General features: G+C 32.5%; 2 protein-coding genes across 2 annotated transcripts; both read right to left on the minus strand.

Annotated features, from left to right (window-relative positions):
- Nucleotides 1-1,093: 1,093 nt before the first annotated feature.
- On the minus strand, nucleotides 1,094-7,446 carry LOC102595961 (autophagy-related protein 18b). The gene is made up of 11 exons (XM_006343524.2): nucleotides 7,278-7,446; nucleotides 7,094-7,167; nucleotides 5,658-5,731; nucleotides 5,450-5,559; nucleotides 4,124-4,215; nucleotides 3,749-3,861; nucleotides 3,427-3,546; nucleotides 2,577-2,722; nucleotides 2,148-2,255; nucleotides 1,832-1,897; nucleotides 1,094-1,511 (listed from the first exon to the last, which is right to left on the minus strand). The coding sequence occupies exons 1-11, from the start codon at nucleotides 7,334-7,336 to the stop codon at nucleotides 1,376-1,378; spliced, it is 1,098 nt and encodes a 365-aa protein (XP_006343586.1). The 5' UTR covers nucleotides 7,337-7,446; the 3' UTR covers nucleotides 1,094-1,375.
- A 6,882-nt stretch (nucleotides 7,447-14,328) lies between these two features.
- On the minus strand, nucleotides 14,329-19,475 carry LOC102584901 (probable LRR receptor-like serine/threonine-protein kinase At4g30520). Its single transcript, XM_006343661.2, has 11 exons — nucleotides 18,981-19,475; nucleotides 18,767-18,899; nucleotides 18,575-18,646; nucleotides 18,337-18,480; nucleotides 17,860-17,931; nucleotides 16,909-16,968; nucleotides 16,694-16,791; nucleotides 16,471-16,605; nucleotides 16,055-16,399; nucleotides 15,418-15,797; nucleotides 14,329-15,029 (listed from the first exon to the last, which is right to left on the minus strand). Exons 1-11 carry the CDS (start codon nucleotides 19,066-19,068, stop codon nucleotides 14,661-14,663), a joined length of 1,896 nt encoding a protein of 631 aa, XP_006343723.1. The 5' UTR covers nucleotides 19,069-19,475; the 3' UTR covers nucleotides 14,329-14,660.

A 19,475-nucleotide genomic window follows, 5' to 3' on the forward strand; every position in this document is an offset into this window, starting at 1 on the left:
AATTTTTGAGAAAATGGAGGGGCTCTTTTTTATATATAGTCATTCTATAAGGGCCCACAATGAAAATATATTAAAATACCGACTTTTCTTCTTATCAATTTCCAATTTACTTCCCTCTAAAGATATTTTATTCTTTTTTTTTCTTTTTTTTTTTAAAATAGGAAACGAACACTTGGCTATTACATGTCAATTGTTCCTTGGTATTATATTTTATAGATGTTCGAATCAAACTTTTATTGCGACATGTTATAAACAGTGGCGAATTTAGGTGCAAAAAATAGGGCACCTGAATCCATGGTCTCTTCGTAAAATTAGATATTTTATGTATATATTTTCTAACATTTGTATAATATTATATTCTTACGCTTGTACTATAAAAAGTCTAGTTGATCCACATGGTTAAATGTTGAGCTTTTGACTTTGAGGACTGAGGATCAATTCCCACTTAATACATTTTTCTTGGTGCACCCATATTCGAAAAATCCTAGGTAATACATTTTTCTTAGTGCACCCATATTCGAAAAATCCTAGGTTAATTAATGTAGCGCTTTGATACACGTGTTTTGACTATATGTGTTTGTAATACCTCAAAATAGGTGACCTAATCGTTGATGTCCGTCTAAACATATCAATAATCAACTAGTCATAAAGTAAGAAGTAAGCAATGTTTTGAATTTTGAAAGTTTCACATACAACTCGTAAAATCTCACCTATGTTAGTTTAAATTTCTTCAAAAATGATATCAAATGAGTGTTGAATTCTCCATGAATAATACATTTTTGGAGAATATAATACATACGTAATACAACTCAACATTTTAGAGAGTAAATGATAAACTCCCAACTTTATAAATGGTCAATTTTTTTTAATTATGTATATATAGTTAATAATGAATCCCTTTAAAAAAAATTATTTACGCCACTAATAAAACATATGATAATGATATTTTCTTTTGATGTTATTTCTTTTAGCATTAAATGTATCAACCGCTTTCTAATCCACAGCTTGAACCCATAACCTCCTGATCACACAATGACAACTCTTAATGTGATTATGAACACAAGTAAATTTACATTTCAATGTATAACAAGACTAATGTTACAATGAACTTCCATAAATTTAACAATTTTCAGTTTTTTCTGACTATACAATTGTGTTACATAGATGCAGAAAACTAGAGCAACATTAAAGTTATATGCACATAACATATACATTTTTGGACAAATTGTCATTTGTGTTCTCTACTGGACAATCCATGGAGCATTTCTTCTTGAAATGTACATTGATCGATAGGATGGCAACTCGAGCAGGACGTGCTGCAGTTTCAGCTTTAAAGTTCAAAGAAGCTTACATTTGGTGCACGGAGTGTTTAGTTTCATGGTAACGAGGATGTTTCTGCTGTTAATAGATTGAATTCTCGTTCTAAGGTCCACGAAGACTTGTTCTGATGGTTGACGTTGTAGACGTACTCCAGGAAGTATCCGCCATAGGTGATCATAGGTATAGTGGCTCTACAGAATCAAAGTAGATAGATGAGTTAGAATTCCGAAGATCAGTCAAATTTTCTAAGCACAAACCCGAAGAATTTACTGAGACTTGGAATACAATGATAGAATTGGCACTTCGGTCGCTCATTGCTAGAGACTTATCATACTAGAGAAAAATTTATCACAAAATCAGGGCGAACATTATAGAAACCCCAAAAAAGACCTTCACCGTTTCTATGGAAGTTGAAAATTTGGAAGTTGCTTAACAATAATCAACAGTCCATATAGATGCACAATAATTTACTGTGTGTCACATAAATGGATATGCAATTACGTTTTCTCACCTTAGTACCACATGTTCAGGTGTTGCTGTCCCGTCAAATTTCTCTATTTTGCGGATCAACGTATTACTGCATGATAGTATTTACGAAAAAAGTTTGATGAGAGAATTTCACTGAGATTTATTTCATATAGCTAGAAAAGTAGGCTAATAAATGTCCAATCTGAAGAAAGACAACTAGAATTCAATAAAAGACTACAGAAGACAATTTAGCTTGCCTTTGTTAAATACGTATCGAAAGTTGCAAATACTTGTGCCAATTTAGTATATGCCAAAAACACCAAATTTAGTTGATATAATGTGTGGATTGAATACAATACCTTCTCACGCCAGCCGGGACAGCATGATGCAGTATGCAATGCTGAGCAGGATCCAGGGCATCGTTAATAGTATGAGGTACTTTTATTGATCCTAGAAGACCAGAAGACCTTGTACAATTTACAGTAGAAGTAAGAAGAGCAACAAAAAAAGCAAAGTAAATTAGGTCTAATTCTTGGATTACGAAATAGAGATGTGCATACTGATGTAAGAACTAATTCCGGGAAAAGGTGAAAAAATCTAATAGCCAAATGAGCCCGTCAATTATATTCTAAAAGAAGACAAGAAAGTGAAATGGGGATGAGAAAGGGAAACAAAGATATAATTTTTTGCTCTCTAGCCATTAGCCAATGTTCGGATTTGAGATGCTTATACAATCCTAAAAGATGTTGGCGTCCATGCTTATTGCACTTGAGAAATTGAGTTCTCACCTTTGATTTGGGGGTGAACCCAAAGAGAAAACATGAACAGAACCAGAAGAACTAGTCGCAAGAAGAATATCTGGAAGTTCTGCCGCTGGCGCGAATGACAAAGAAAAGATATTTGAAGAGTATGATCCTCTCCTGAAGCTATACGACTGCCAATGGATAAGATAAGATCCATTAAGATACTAAAATAATAATCAATCAAAAGGCGTAATTCAAGTGAAGTTGTAACACAGAAGCATCAATTACCAACAATGTAATGACATGTAACATAACATATCGCAAGTGAAGCAGCACTTTCTCACTAGGTAGTTACCTATTTCTCTTTGATACGATAATTACTTTAACTACCTGTTTATCGTTCTCATTTATCCCAAATAGGACTTGATATTTTTAAAATATATTGTTTAGAAAGAACGGTAAAGTCATATTTGTTGGAACTGCAAAGTGAACTATTTCATACATAGTTATCTCTTTTCAATGTTTGTCTAGTTTTGACTTGACACGAAGTTTAAGAAAACTCCGTACAATGTTAGACCACTTGTACAAAGCAAACTTCATTCATGACTTTGCAGTTTACTTTGCAGTTCGAACATTGTCCTTCCGTTTCAATTTGTTTGTTTAGTTTTGACTTGGCACGAAGTTTAAGAAAATAAAGGAACTTTTGAATCTTGTGTTCTTAAATTAAAGATATGTAGGATGTACCAAAGTGTCATTTAATCTTGTGGTCTTACGCATGCCCGGTGGAAAGTTAGAAGTAAAGAGTTGCCAAAAAAAGAAAGTAAGACAGACAAATTGAAACAGAAGGAGTACTTATTAGTATCACATTTAGATACAAATGTGCTTGAGGGTTCACCTTAGTTGCATCTGAAACAAGATGAATTCTGATCATGGTCCCTTGTTCAGATGCTGTTGCAATGTGAGTTCCACCTGATGAAAGACTCAAGACAGCCAATGGTGAGCGATGAGCATCTATCTGCATTTTATAACAGCAACTGAGATAAGATAAAATCCCACCATCTTGTAAAGGATAAGAAAGAGAAAATGATGGTTAAATAGTTGGTTCAAAACTAGGAAAACGCTAAACTCCTCAAAGTTATGATGTATAACATCTCAAATCTGTTGATCTTATTAAAGACGATTGCGTAATATCAAATACATAACAGTAAGAAACACACCTCACAGTGCAAACGGAGGTCAGAAACATTATAGACTAACAATGATCCTTTGGTTGTACTTGCTGGAAGGGCCAAAAATGAACCATCCAAGCTGGGTGAAAATGCACAAAGTCCTAAAAATTGAAACAAAAACTTGTTGATAAGAAAAGAAAATGTGCTAGGCCAACTGGAAATTTTATAGCATCCACTTCATTAAACAAAAACTTGAAAGGTATAACACAGTGACTTCTTTTATTCTTTCCTTTCCTGTTGATCTTTTTAGGCGGGGTGGGGAATGTCATAGCCAATGATTATTCGAGTCATATTCTAATCCAATCTAGTATACAAGATTGACAGTGAGCCATTAAAACTTGAACAAAAAACTTTCAAACAGACCTTTTGGATTCGGCACCGTATCAATTGTGTCCAGTATCTTAAGACTATTTATATCATAAATAAATGTCTTCTCCTGCAATATGACAATCAATCTGCAAATTCGAGGACGTTGTTTTGAAAAAAAATCGAAAAGGGAAAAATAAAAAAATATGAGTTGTTAATCAAGATTGACAAAAGTTTTTTTTTGAACTAATTGACATGCTTATTTCCACACAAACACCGTTTGTTCGTTTAATACAATTATGCAGAACCCACCAAACAGATGAGCAAATGTGTTATGCTGCGGAGTACTGATAGCCTTACTGCAGAGATTGACAAAAGAATTGCTTGGCATTAACAATCAAGTTACAAAGACCAAATATATCCTTTCTGTTCTGTTTCAGAATCAAAGTGCATAGTTCATAATACAGGGAAAAAGAATCCTAACAGCCACAAGAAAAACAATTCATTTGTCTTACTTTCCTTATTAGTCCGTTCAAAAAGAATGTGTCTTTCCATTTTTTGGCAACTCGTCAATTCTAACTTTCAACATGACATGTTTAAGACCACACGATTAAAGGGCATTTTGGTACATTCTACATATCTTTAGTTTAAGACTACAAGATTCAAAAGCATTAGTTACTTTCTTAAACTCTATGCCAAGTCAAAACTAGACAAACAAATTGAAACGGAGGGAGTGTGTAAGTCTTTTGTTGCAACATGACATTTTAATTAGTATGATCTCGAGACTCAGACTAATGATAGTAACCATTGTCAGTTCAATGAGAACAAAAATTTAGTATCAGCTAGCAGAATGAAATAAGGAGATTGCTTTTGCATCTCTGCCAGGATGAGACTATTGTCTGTGCATTTCAAAATGAATTCTTATAGATTGTTTAATTTCTTTTATTAAGATAAAGATATGGAGAAGATTTTTGGTATATTTCACATATCTTTAGTTTAAGACTACAAGATTAAAAAGTCTTCTTACTTTCTTAAACTTTGTACCAAGTCAAAACGAGACAAACAAATTGAAACGGAGGGAGTAAAAGTATGAATGGATTGTCATTATGGATAGAATAGAATCCACTTTCTAGGCCATTGGAATTTCTTAACTCATTCAGCTAGATTTAAGTCAATAGTTTAGCATTATCATGCAAGAAACTCCACCTTCGATAAACCAAAAAGGCAATCAACCTGCAGGAGTATAGCTTTATTCAATATAATCTACAACTTTCTTTGAATAAAAAAAGTTTACCCCTCTAAAACATTAAACTCTGAATACAACATGTCATACAAATGAAAAACCGACCAACGAGAATGTTCAACGAGTCAAATGTAGTTTACCTTTTCTTATTCATGCGAACAGCAAGGATTGAAGTTAAGAAGTTAAGTTCCTCAAGAGCTACTCCAGTCACAGTATTAAACAAACACAGTCTTCGAGGTGACAAAGACGGCTGTTGAAACGACACAAGTAGTAAGAAACTCATCAGAAATCTAGTAGATCAATGAATAGTTAAAAGGACTACAATTAGAGCATAGTAAATTACGAAACCTGTTCACCAGCTCCAACAATTGCGAGAAGGCTTGAGCTAAACAACATTTCTACTATAATAAATGCTCCAGCAACTACCAAAAAAAATCAATTTGTAAGGACATTACAGCTAATTTGTATCCCAAACTTTGTAATGCAAATGCAACAAAAAAGATCATGATGTTAAAGATTATTATATCCCGTAGGTTCCATTTTGACACTAAATATTTAAACTTTCAGCTGGATATTGATTTATCAACTACAAAGAAGCAACTAAACAACAATAACTACACATCAATCTCAAACAAGTTTGAGTCAGCTATACCCCTTAAATAAAGATACCATTATTATATGAATTTCGTTCTAGCTGATCTATACAACAAAGCAACTACACTTAAAAGTTGTGCAACTTTCTGATTTTTCAAAAGTATTTGAACTTGGTAAATTATGGAACCTGTTCACCAGCCCCAACAATTGCGAGAAGGCTTGAGCTAAACAACATTTCTACAATGATGAATGCTCCACAAGCCCTCGGGACTTGACACTTGGACACTAGAAAGCTTGCCCCAGGGTCCTTCGTTTGGAACTGTCCTTTTTCTTTCCAAAGTGGAATCCCTCCTTGCTTCCTCCCCTTTGACATGTGCCAAACTTCACTTTTGTTGTTGCCACTTGCCAGGTAGAATGATTCATTCAACCTGGGTATCGGCAACCAAGACACCATTCTCTATCGAATGAATCTTCAAATCATCATCTTCAAACCACGACTCCAATCACGGTTTCCAGTTGATTTGTCTCAGGTGACAAGGGCAGGTTAACACTTCATAAAATGCGCTTTGACAACAGCTACTAAAAAAATCAATTTGTCACGATACTGAAGCTAACTTGTATCACTAACTTGCACCCAAGGTGTGGGCATGTGGCTTGGTGGTCAATGGGGTGGATCAAGAACCATGAAGTCGCAAGTTGAAATCCTACCAGAGGCAAAACATTAGGTGATTTATCTCTCCGAGCCTTAATCGATAGAGTTACCCTAAGAACTAGTCAAAGTACGTGCAAGCTTCCCCAAACACCACGATTATATAAACTTTGTAACACAGATGCAACGAAAAAGATCATAACTTTAAAGATTGTTATATCACATATGTTCCATTTTGACACTAAATTATTCAACTTTTCAGCTGGATATTGATTTATCAACTACAAAGAAGCAACAAAATAACAATAACTACACATCAATCTCAAACAAGTTCGAGTCAGCTATACCCTTTAAATAAAGATACCATTTTTATCTGAATTTCCTTCTAGCTAAATCTTTACAAGAAAACAACTAAACTTCCTAATTTCTCCAAAATATACAAATCAAAATCAAAACTTTATAAGCTTTAAAGAAACCCTTTTTAGCTCATAACTAAATACTAAACAATTTTTAAAAAAATAAATAGCAGATCGCTACTTACCTCTTTCATAAAGGAGCCTTCCAGTTTTACAATCAAAAATTTTGAACCCTTCCCTTGTTCCAATAGCAAAGCAACTAAATAAAGCAACAAAAACAATTAAAAAAATATTACAACAAATAGCTAAATCAAGATTGAGAAATCATTAATACCCACAAAAAAAAATTCTTGTAAAATTGAGGATTACCTGTGGTCTTGATTGAAGGAAGCACAAAGAATTGGGTAAGAAGAGGGTTGATTTGCCATCTGATTCTAAAGTTTTTTTTTCTAAGAAAATAAATTTGCAGAGAAAGCTTGAAGATGCAGTAAACAGAGTTTAAATAGTTTTTTGTTTTGTTTTTCTCAAATGTGCCCGCTAATTATATGAAGCTCGATTAATTTGGATACGTACATAAGGCTTATTTTTTTAAGGGTGGTGACATAAGTTTTTCTACGTCTAAATTATAATTTGGAGACACTTAATTAAGAGGTGTCAAATATCTATATTGGATCTTGACTAACTCAGATATTCATATAGGGCTCATTATTTAGGATAATGACGTTATTTTTTGTATTCAAATTGAATTTGAGAGATTTGACTAAAGAGTGTTCGATGTCTACATTAAGCCTCCACTAATTTGGATATGAACATAGGTTCATTTTTAGGATGTCAACTTGATTTTTATTATATTCGGGATGAAATTCAAGACATTTGATGAGTAGAGGATCACAATTTATGTTAGAAAGTTTGAAAAAAATGATCTCTTTTGAGTATGCATCCAATAATTTTGATAAAATTAAATTTATTTATAAAATAATAATTTTAGTCTTCGTTAACTATTTATCGAACTTTATTTTTTAGAATTGATAAGACGAATGAATGTTATTTTTTATTTATTTGAGAAAATACATCAAATCCTCCTTGAATTTAGCTGCAAAACTTACTTTAGTACTTGAACTATACGGACATTTAAATACCTTCTAAACAACTTTCAAGTGAATTAAATATCTCTTTAATGACTCATGTGGCAAATACAAAAAATCAGCGCTTAAATAATAAAAAATTAAAGAGAAAAAAAACAATTGGGCTACTTTTATTTTTCTTTTCAGCCAATAAGAGTTTTTCCCTTCATCTTCCTCACACCCCACCACCCCTATCCACCAACAACCCTAGCATTTTTTTTCCCTCACACCCCACCACTCCTTGCCACCACCTGCACCACTTCTTCATTTTCTTCTTCGAACTCCCTACTTTCTTTTTCTTTCTTTGAAACCCTTCACCCTCACCTTATTTCTCCTTCTTCGATGAACCCCTCTTCTCCCCTTCTTTCTCCTTCTTCGAAACACTCATACCCCCATTTATTTTCTATCAGTAAATAAGAATTTATTCTCACTTATTTTTAATTGTTATGAACAAGGAAAAAAATGAAAACAATCAACAACTTATTTTTGCTTCAAGATCATTACTTATAGAATTGTTTATTGATTTGATGAGCTTAAAAGCTTTTTTTAATGAAAAATTATACTTTTTTCATCTCTAATTAAATTTTTAGTTGTTACTATTTATTTATTTTGATAAAGTGCCTTAAAGATGGAATTTTTTTTAGTGAAAATGGTCTTGAGAATTTTGGATCCGTGCAATTAGATCTTTTTTGAGAATTTTAATTTTTTTTATAATCTTGGATGAATTTTTCTTTTTCTTTTTTTTCCTTTCTAAAATTGTGAATTAAGAAAACAAAAAAAAAGGAATAAAAAATTCAAAATTTAAATAATTATCAATGTGGCTCTGACGTGACAACGATGTGGTACTGATGTGTCAATGACATGACGCGTGTGGAATGCACTTGTCATGTGAGACTGGTCTTATAAATTTAGGGTGAATTTAAATTCACTTGAAATGAAATTAGGGGGGTAAATAATTATATATAAAGTTAAAGTGCTAAAGTAAATTTTGCTGTCAAATTCAAGAGAGATTTTTTGTGTTTTCCGATTTATTTCTAGAATGAGGTGCAGTTTTTTTTAATATCTATTACATTTTATTATTATTATCAAAGCTTGAATTCGTATACTATAGCTTTATATGACTATTATTATTATCAAAGCTTGAATTATTAATATGATCTCTTTAAATTGTTGGGCATGTGCGCTCATCTGTAAAGGATAAATAGCTTGGTTATGATGTGAAGTCAAAGAGAAATAAATAACTACTATTAAAAATCATGAACATGTCATTAGTGTCATAATTATAATAAAATTTTAGTATTTGAACAATTTCGACTAACGTAAAAAGTTTGAACTTTTTTTATGTATAATATTTGTATATTGAATAGAAAGTTTACATATTTTTAATTGAGCAGTCAAATATGTAATTAATTTTATTTGGGCAAAGTTCATCTAGTTGGACGTCAAAATTTTAATCCACTTCATTAGCCCAAAATTCACGATCTTCATTTGTGATCAAGTCTGACGATGAAGTGTGAATCAAGATCATAAGCAATCGATTTCAAGTTTTTCATTTGTGAAAGTTGAGTCTCAAGCCCGAATTCGTTACAATCATCAAATTATTTTTCACCACCTAACAAATTCAAGGGCAAACTATCCAATCAAATCCGAAGTTTATCAAGTTCAAGATCAAGCATTAGAACTTATTACTTTGTTGTCTTTTTTTTAATCTCATTTGGGATTGGATATTTGGATTGAACTTTTTGGTGTTTGGTAAAATATTTTAGGAGGAAGAGATAAAGATATTTTTAAATTAGTATACGATAGGTAATTTTTGTATTTCCCAGTATTTCAGTTTGCAATTCCTTAAACTCAAATAAATAACCAAATTAACCAAAACAAATTCTATAATAACACTGACACTAAATGTAAATACATTCAATCCTTATTGAACAATTTTGCAAATGCATATATATGTAATTATTTGAATGTAATTGAAACATACATCAACTATAACTATTTGGATCAAATTATGAATGATAGTGATATCCAAGTTGACGGGCAAATAAGACTTGTTGACAATTCACGATATACTAATTCTATTTTACCGACTTCCAAATTGTAAGCCCTCATGTCTCTTCCAACTTGGCTTGGCTTGATTCCTCTAAATTTAGAAGAGTCAATGCAACTTGCTCCATTACGCCCCACAAAGATTGTTGAATCTTTCAAGTTCTTAATCTCCTTCAATTCGCCTTTGGTGACATCTAGTTCACAAACACTGATCTTCGACCATTGGCAAAATCAACTTCATCTTCATCATTCTTATGAAATCGAGTTATAAGTAATAATGCACCGGATACTTTAACCAGATATAATTGAATTGGGTGTTGATAAAATATTTTATATAATATAACAACTAAATGCGGCTTAAAGTTAGAATATAAATTATAGAATCGGCCACCATAACATATATAATAAAATTGGCACTTATGGTAAATCATAGATGCCACACTAATAAACCTCGGGGATTCAATATGAGTCCAGTTGAGGTCTCCGGGATGCCAAAAAGCCGAACCACCACCACCATGAGAATTGTACCATAACATAAGGACATAAATACGTGATATAGCTAAGTCAGAGGCGGAACCATGATTATGAGTTTGAGGATTTTAAATTTTAGGACAGAAGAGAAAATAATATTGTAAAACATGCTTTCTTTAAAAAAAAACTTTTGTTGATTAACATTATGTGAAAGACATTTGCACCACAATTTCCTTACCCCCTGAACAATCAATCAATTTTGTTAGGGGGTTCACAAGTTAATATACATACATATTTATTTATTTAATTTTCTAATAAAATACAGGGTTTAAGAAAAAGCTAGTAGGTTCGTCCGAATCCACGGATCCCCACCTAGTTTTGCATCTGAGCTAAGTTGTGATCGTACATCGAAGTTGGTTGCTAAGTCGATTTGTTCTAAATTTGGAGATTTTAATGGAAAAAAGAATGAACAAGATAAAGAGTACATCATTCATTATTACCGATGAATTCCTGAAATTCCACCACAAATCAATTAGAAATTTATATTATAAAAAATGATTTTTCCATCAAACTTTCTTCGTGTGAAAACACTATTAATTTTTTCTGACTATTTTTCAATGATAAATTCCAATGAAAAAATAGTAATTTTCTGATTGGATTATAACTTTGTATACACTTTATGGCAAATGATCCAGAAAATGTTTAGATATATATCATGAGTTGGGGCAGTATGCCTTTGGGGAAAAGCTTGGGTTATGGTGATGCTCCCAATAAGTAATTGTCGAAGTTGGCGTTGACATTGTTTATATGGTGAATTAGGGAAATTGTGGAGAGGTTTGCAGAAGACTCAAGAATATCCTAGAATATATTTTGGAATACTTTAGAATACTCTAGTGTTGTAGAGAATTCTAGAAAAAGGACTATATTGTAAAAATGTAGGGACTTGTGTAGTAATTTTTATTTAAACTTTACCCTCTAAAATTGTAGTATAAATAGATGGTTCTCATTTGTAATTCAATCAAGCAAAGTGTAAAACAATCTTCCAAAAGCAATATAAAGTCTTCTTTTTTAAAGCTCTTTACAAAAATAGTTGCTCAAGTGATAGAAAACAAATAACAGAAGTTATTTGGTATTTATCTTGACAAATAACAGAAGTGAGCTCTTGATTTTGGAAGGAACCGGATTGATGCACAACCACATATACACACATTTTCCATTTGATCCCGGTGAGTCTATTCCTTCCTCCATTATGTTCAAAACCTTGGACATACATTTGCATATATCACATTACATTCAGTAGCACTACAAAGCTGGGGAATCATTATCGTCAATATCATCATGAGGTTAAAATTGATAGGGAGTATACATGTCCTGTCTGTGGGAATTAGATATATTACTTTCAGTAGCACTACAAAGTTGGAGAATCATTATCGTCAATATCATCATGAGGTTAAGATTGATAGGGAGCATAAATGTCCTGTCTATGAAAATTACTTTCAGTACATGGGTGAAAAGTCAGAACATCAAATATTCTACAATCATAATTACTAAAAGGTATGCTATGTTCTTGGAAAGTAATTTTCTTGAATTTTGTACATTGGGTATAAAATTCAACACAGATGTCTTGAACGCATTTATGCACCGTTCTTGAAGGCGAATTTGACAGTAACATATCCTTTTTCTTTGAAGAAATTTCTTCAAAATCTATCTTTTTCCCCTTCATTGCAATTACACATAGGCAGAAATAAACAGAGAGGAAAAGGGTATTGAGAGGGGAAATAACATATACAAAAAAAAACAGAGAGGGGAAATAACAGAAACGAAGGTACAAAAATGGATTTCAAATATAACGACTTATATATGTGTCATAACTTGCAAATAGACCCTTCCACTTTTTAATTTAACAGATAAACCCTTGATAAAGTTGATATTCTTAAATTAATTTATAAATTGCATTTAAAATACTATAAATCATAATAACTAAAAATGTATAATAATGAAATTAAAATTTAAAAACCTATGGCCAAAAAGAAATTTTTTATTGAATCTCAAGATTTTATCTGTGTCACCTATGAAAAAAATTACGATAAAAAATAAGATTTGATTGACTCTCCATATTTCATTTGTTCCACATTAATTAGAATAGAGATAGTAAAAACATTTTCAATAGTTAAAAAGACATTTTGTTAATTTACAAGCTTGTAAATTGCGTTAAAAATACTATAAATCACAATAATTAACCAAAGAAAATATTTGATTAACTCTCAATATTCTATTTATGTTATATAAATTGAAAATAAAAATTAATATATACTCCCTCTGTCCAACAATAGTTATCTACTATTAATAGACTTGGACACCGCCACACCCCTTAATTAGAAATAATAAATAATAGGGGTAATATTACTATTCTATCCTTTCACTTTATTAAATTTAATACTTTGAAAAATGTCTTAGATGATAAATAATATTTAATAGCAAGGTAAAATAGACACAAAATATAAATTATCTCTTGATTTTCTAAATTGCACAAGTATTGTTGGACAACTATTTTTAGTATAGTGAACAACTATTGTTGGAGAGAGAATAATATTTTTACGGAAGTAAATTTATTTACTTCTCTTTTCACTTCCCCATTCTTTGTTATTCCTTTAAAATGAATACTTTTACGGAGGGAATAATATTTTTAGGAAAGTAAATTTATTTACATCTCTTTTCACTTCCCCATTCTTTATTATTACTTAAAATATATACTTTTACGATTAGAAAAGAAACTCAAAAAATGGTCAATGGCTTCAATTATAATTTGTTTTTGACGAGCTTGTCAAATACATAAATGTGTTAATATGTAAATAGAATATACATAGATATCTTTAAATCTCTGGATCTAAATTTAGATACATTGTTCACTTTTGAATTAGTATTATGTTCTTTTAAATAAAATTGATAAGGAGTCGTTTGGTGTGAGGTATAAGATATTTGATCTCTTTTTTTCAAATGGCCGAGTTCTCACAAATAATGCAATACTAGGGCATGATGTGAAACAACAAATAAGACTAACTTTCCAATGATGTGATTTCTCACATTGCAAATCGTGTTAAAAGTTATTGAAGATTTCATTGCCTTTCGTTTTGTTTGTACCGCCTCTTGGCTAATCACCAATATCAAGGACGATTCGATGTGTTTTCTCCCCAAATTCCATTACTTATGCTTGGTGCAAAACATGAAGATGATTCTCGTGAATTTTACTCTCTTTCCAAGAATAAAGTTTTGCGTTTATTTCTCCCCGAAGCTAAAAATTCAGAATGTTTTCCCACAGAGGGATGGCTATGCACTGTTGCAATTACTAGTCGTGATGGAGAGATGAACTTGTTGCATCCTTTTTCACCATCATTCATAATGTGATTGCATTCACCAAATATTTTTAGGCTCAAAACTACCCCTCCTATCATTTTTTTAGCATGATTCGTTGCTCGTGTCATATTTTTAGTTCTTGTGTTTTATATATTTAGGATTTTCTTCTTGTTTTATTATTATTTTCCAAACAGAAATGATATTTGACTGGCCAAATGAGAACGAAATTAAGTTTAGATCAAACGAGCAGATCCGTATCATTATTTAAGACATTTAAGAAAAAGAATCATGTCATTTCACTATCGTATGAGGAAGTTACGGCTCTTTTACCAAAGGCAAGCAACATAAAGAAAGTTATTAGTTATTTAGTGCAAAAGACTATATTTACTCATAAAGATTGATACTTTTGATGAAGAGGGTTATTTACATTAGTCCCATAAACTCCTTAAAAGTGTACTTTTATCAAACATAGCAAACTCCTATTTTCACACCATCTAAAGAAAACCAACAAAAAAAAATTTTAAAAAAGAACTACTTTCTTTTTCCTCTCCAACATGCTTTTTGATAGAGTTAATTGTGGTACTAACTTATAAAAATTTGAAAAGAATTAGGTACCTATGTTCAATTTCTTTTCCTTTTGGATATTTTGCTATTACGAGCCGAGGGTCATCGGAAATAGCATCTCTATCCCATAGAAATAGGGGTAAGGTTTGTGTACATCGTACCCTCTCCAGACCTCGATGATATTTCGCTATTATCTTGGACCGGAAAGCTCCATGGCATGTGTGTCATAGTCATCATCCATCATCCCAAACACGGTCAAATGATCATGATCATTGTCATCATATCCAAGAGGCACCATAGAATGTTTAGTCTGAGTTTTGTTACTGTTTTTGGTTAGAGAAAAGCCATCATAGTTATGAGATGCAGCCCATTTTTCAGCAAGGCCATCACCTTCGAGCATTCGGACCACCTCAGACATCTTGGGACGGTGGGACGGTAGGTATTGAGTACAGAGTATAGCCACTTGTAACATCTCCCCTACGTCGATCCTGTCGTAGTTGCTCCCAAGCTCTCTGTCGATGAGAGCTTCGACGTTCTTCTCATGCTGCATTTTCTTAACCTGCAATCAAGCCACACTTGTTGTTAAGCAGCAGTTCATGAGAAAATCTAAGCAAGACTCTTTTTGTTAAAACCTACTTTGCTCGAACTCTACAAAAATGTTGTTGCATCCGTATCAGATTATCAAAAAATGTACTAGTTTTTTCGAGGATTCGATATGCACCAGTCTACATTTTGAAGAGTCCGACTAACAAAGGTTAAAAAATCACTAAGTAAGTGATGCTACTGGAGCTCCATTTTTCACTTTTATTTAAAGGAAATATTGGTTGCTCGGACTCTTCAAAAATGAAAACACATGCGTATCGAAGCCTTCAAAAGTAGTGCATTTTTGGAGAGTTCGAGCAACATAGAATTCAATAACTGGTAGATGAATAAAGCAACATACATACCCATTCAAGTACTGCTCCTTTCTGGTTTACTGTTTTTCCCAATTCAAGAGCTCTCATCCCAGTTATAAGCTCTAATAAGAGGATACCAAATCCAAACACATCCGTTTTTTCGGATGATTGACCGGTGGAAAGGTACTCTGGCGCTATATGGCCAACTGTTCCACGAACAGCTGTGGTAACATGAGAGTCAGCATGATCGAGGAGCTTTGCAAGGCCAAAGTCCCCGACAACAGCTTCACAGAAGTCATCTAATAGGACATTTGCCGCCTTCACATCTCTGTGGATTATCTTTGGATCACATTGCTCGTGGAGGTAAAGAAGACCTCTTGCAGTTCCAATTGCAATTCTCTTCCTAGTATTCCAATCTAGTGCTGGTTTTCCTGTCATCGCGAAAAATGGATTAAGAATGTGTACATTCCATCAATTTTTTTAAGACCACATGGCATGTTTAAGACCACAAGATTAAAAGACATATTGGTACACTCTCCATATCTTTAGTTTAAGACTTCAAGATTCAAAAATCATTCTTTACTTTCTTAAACTCCGTGTCAAATCAAAACCAGACAAACGAATAGAAACGAAGGAGTACAATGTGTAAGGCATGCGATTGGCTGAAAAGAGTACACAAGGTGTTTACCTCTAAGTCTTGATGCCACACTGCCATTAGACATGAAAGGATACACGAGAAGTCTCTCGTTTGGGGTAGCACAATAACCAATTAATCTGAGCAAATTTCTATGTACTGCCAAGCTTATAAGCTCCAATTCCGTCCGGAACTGTGACTCTCCAGCAGTTCCACTAATATCTTTCAATCGTTTCACCGCGACCAACGAGCCATCCCCCAACTTTCCACGGTAAACATTGCCAAATCCTCCAGCACCAAGAATGTTCTTAGAGCTGAAACTGTTTGTCGCACGTTGAAGTTCTTTAAATGTGAAGCTTCTGAGATTCCCTAGTCTAACTAGATCCTCCTCTTGCATATCTGGAACAAAAATACGAAACGTAAATAACTTTGAACCGTCATCAAATACACAAAATGCTACTAAGACTCACCATTAATGTTCAGAATAGACTGTTTCCTGTTTTGGTTCCTTTTCCAAATTATGAATCCGAATCCCAAGAGGAAAAGAGAGATGAAGCTGACACTAAGTCCTATAGCAATGGCTAGTCTTTTCGAGTTTCGCTTACCTGGTTACAACAGAAAGAAGTTTAAGATAATTAAATTGTATTTATGTCTAAACATTGTTGAATCATGAGAAACTTTTCTAAACTTTACCGGTGGAATCAATGTCGAACGAAAGGGGCATCAGGTTAACCGATCCGAAGCAAGTCTCAGCAGAGTGATTTCCACATATCAAAGGGTTACCCACGACACTACGAAAACATCAAGGATAAAGAAAAATCACAATTAGAACTTAAACAAGACAATTTGTATGTACAAAAGAACACAATTATAAGTAACATAATAAGAGTTGGGCAGAGAATCCATACTTGAAAGTTCTCGTAGGAAATTTAGGAATAGGTCCACTCAGATTATTGAAAGACAAGTCCCTGAAAGAATAAGAGGTTCATAAAATCAGAACACACTATTCAACAATGAAAACAAAAACAACAACGCCTCAGTCCCAAACAAGTTAGAGTCCACGATATGAATCCCCGCTTTCATTTAAGCTCATTGCATATCATTGTCATACTAGATTAAATAAAAGTGAAAAATAAGTTAGAAGATAAAAAAGACCCCTAAACAGAACACACTATTCAACGGCAACAATGACAACAACGCCTCAGTCCCAAACAAGTTGGCGTCGACAATATGAATAACCACTTTCATTTAAGCTCACTGCATATCATCGTCACACTAGATTAAATAAAAGTGAAATATAAGTAGGAATATAATAATAACCCAGAACAGAACACACTATTCATTTCCTTTACACAAAACAGACACACTATTTGACAACAACAACGCCTCAGTTCCAAAGAAGTTGGGGTCCGCATAATGAATCCCCACATTCATTTAAGTTCATTGCATATCATCGTCATACTAAATAAAATAAAAGTAAAAAATAAGTTAAAATATAATAATACCCCTAATCAGAACACACTAATCATTTCTTTATACAAAAAAAAAAAAAAACACTATCCGACGACGACAACAATGCCTCAGTCCCAAACAAGTTGGAGTCAACAATATGAATCCCCACTTTCATTTAAGCTCATTGCATATCATCGTCATACTAAATAAAATAAAAGTGAATAATAAGTTAAAATATAATAATACCCCTAAACAGAACAAACTATTCAATTTCCTTTAAACAAAAAAAGCTTTAACATAAGGCTGATTCAAGAAAGTGACTAGATAATTCCAATTCTCAGGACAATCAGACAAAAAAATAAAACAAAATCAAACAAAAGTCATAGATTCAAAGAAGCAATACTCACAAGAAAGCAAGCTGAGGGACCCTGGCTAAAGAAAGAGGAATAGCACCAGACAAGCTGTTGTTGTTCAACCTTCTACTCCATTACAAGACAAACCCCAGAACAAGACATCAACAAAAAACAAAAACATAATAGTCAAAGAATAAGATAGCACTTAAACATTGTCTACATGAGAAAACAACAATTAAAGGAAAAAGGGTACTCGGAAAAACAAGAGATAATGGTAAAAACCACACTTTGAAGTATCAAGATTTCGCACGTTTTCTACCTAAACTATCATGTGTTCAATTTTCCTTCTTAAACCATCACCAACTATTTATCAAAACACAACTATGAGATGGCGTTGAGATATGTTTTAGGTGATAATTCGTAGCAAACTCGCAAAAACGTGATACTGCATGTGTGTTTTAGACCATTCAACTCTAAAAACATAATCATAATCACACAAAAATGAAAATTTTGAAAGTTTAATACACTTACAGATACTGAAGACTGTTTAACAGACCCAAAGAATCAGGAACATGACCAGAGAAATGATTATTAGACAGATCCAATGTTTCAAGATTAGGAAGTTTCCCTAGCTCTCTTGGAATATGCCCAGAAATGTTGTTGTTTTGCAATAAACTACACAATTTTCAACATACAAGAAAATTAACCAAATGTGGTCATCAAAATTTGAAATTACATACAACAAAAACATTAAAAAATTGTCTCTTACACTTGTTTAAGGTTTGTAAGATTTGATATCATCCCAGACAAAACCCCAGATAAACCTTGACTTGGAGCTCCTCTACAAACAAAAAAAAACACTTTTTTAGTTGATAAAACAGTAAAAGTTTCAATCTTTAACAACCAATATAATCATATAGTACCATAAAATTCCAAAAAAAAAAAATACTATTAAACATACAGTGCAATAACAAGATTTTCAGAAGAACAACTGATCATAGCCCAACTACAAGGATCAACAGAATCTTCATCCCAATTACTTAAAGCTCTTTTTGGGTCATCCAAACTTCTCCTTATAGCAATCAAAGCTTCCACTATACATCAAAACAACAAGATCAAATTTTGAAAACAAAAAACTGAAAAATAAGCAAATGGGATTCTTTTTTTTTGTTTACCTTCATGATTCCTAGCTTCATATGAAAAACAAAGAAAAGGGTAAAACAGAAGCAAAGAGAGAACAAAAATCAAGAAAATGGAAGCCATTGACGATAAAAAAAAAAAACCCAAGAAAGTGAAATCAAATTATTCAACACATATATTAAGCAAACCCCATGAATTTATTTAACATTTTGGTTCATATAAATGATTAAAAATTGTGTCTTTTTTCAGTCAAAAACTAAAAAAAAAAGTGAGAGGGAGTGTAAAGGAAAAGAAACAGGTTCTTTATCAGTCTGTCTATTTTGTTGGTATTTGTACCAACTCTGTTTCTCCTTTTGCTTTATCTGAGTTTGTTTGTGTTTTTTTTTCAAATATTTTTTTTTTACTAATTTTTTTGTACTGTGTTTTTGGTGTAAGAGAATCAGGTGTGGAGATGATATGAAGAAAATCAGTGAAAGTGAGAGGACTCAGAGAGAGGGAAGAGAGATTTTTTTTTTTTTTTTTTTTTGAAG

The sequence above is a fragment of the Solanum tuberosum genome, unplaced genomic scaffold (assembly GCF_000226075.1).
Source record: "Solanum tuberosum cultivar DM 1-3 516 R44 unplaced genomic scaffold, SolTub_3.0 scf00047, whole genome shotgun sequence".
Classification (NCBI taxonomy): Eukaryota; Viridiplantae; Streptophyta; class Magnoliopsida; order Solanales; family Solanaceae; genus Solanum; species Solanum tuberosum.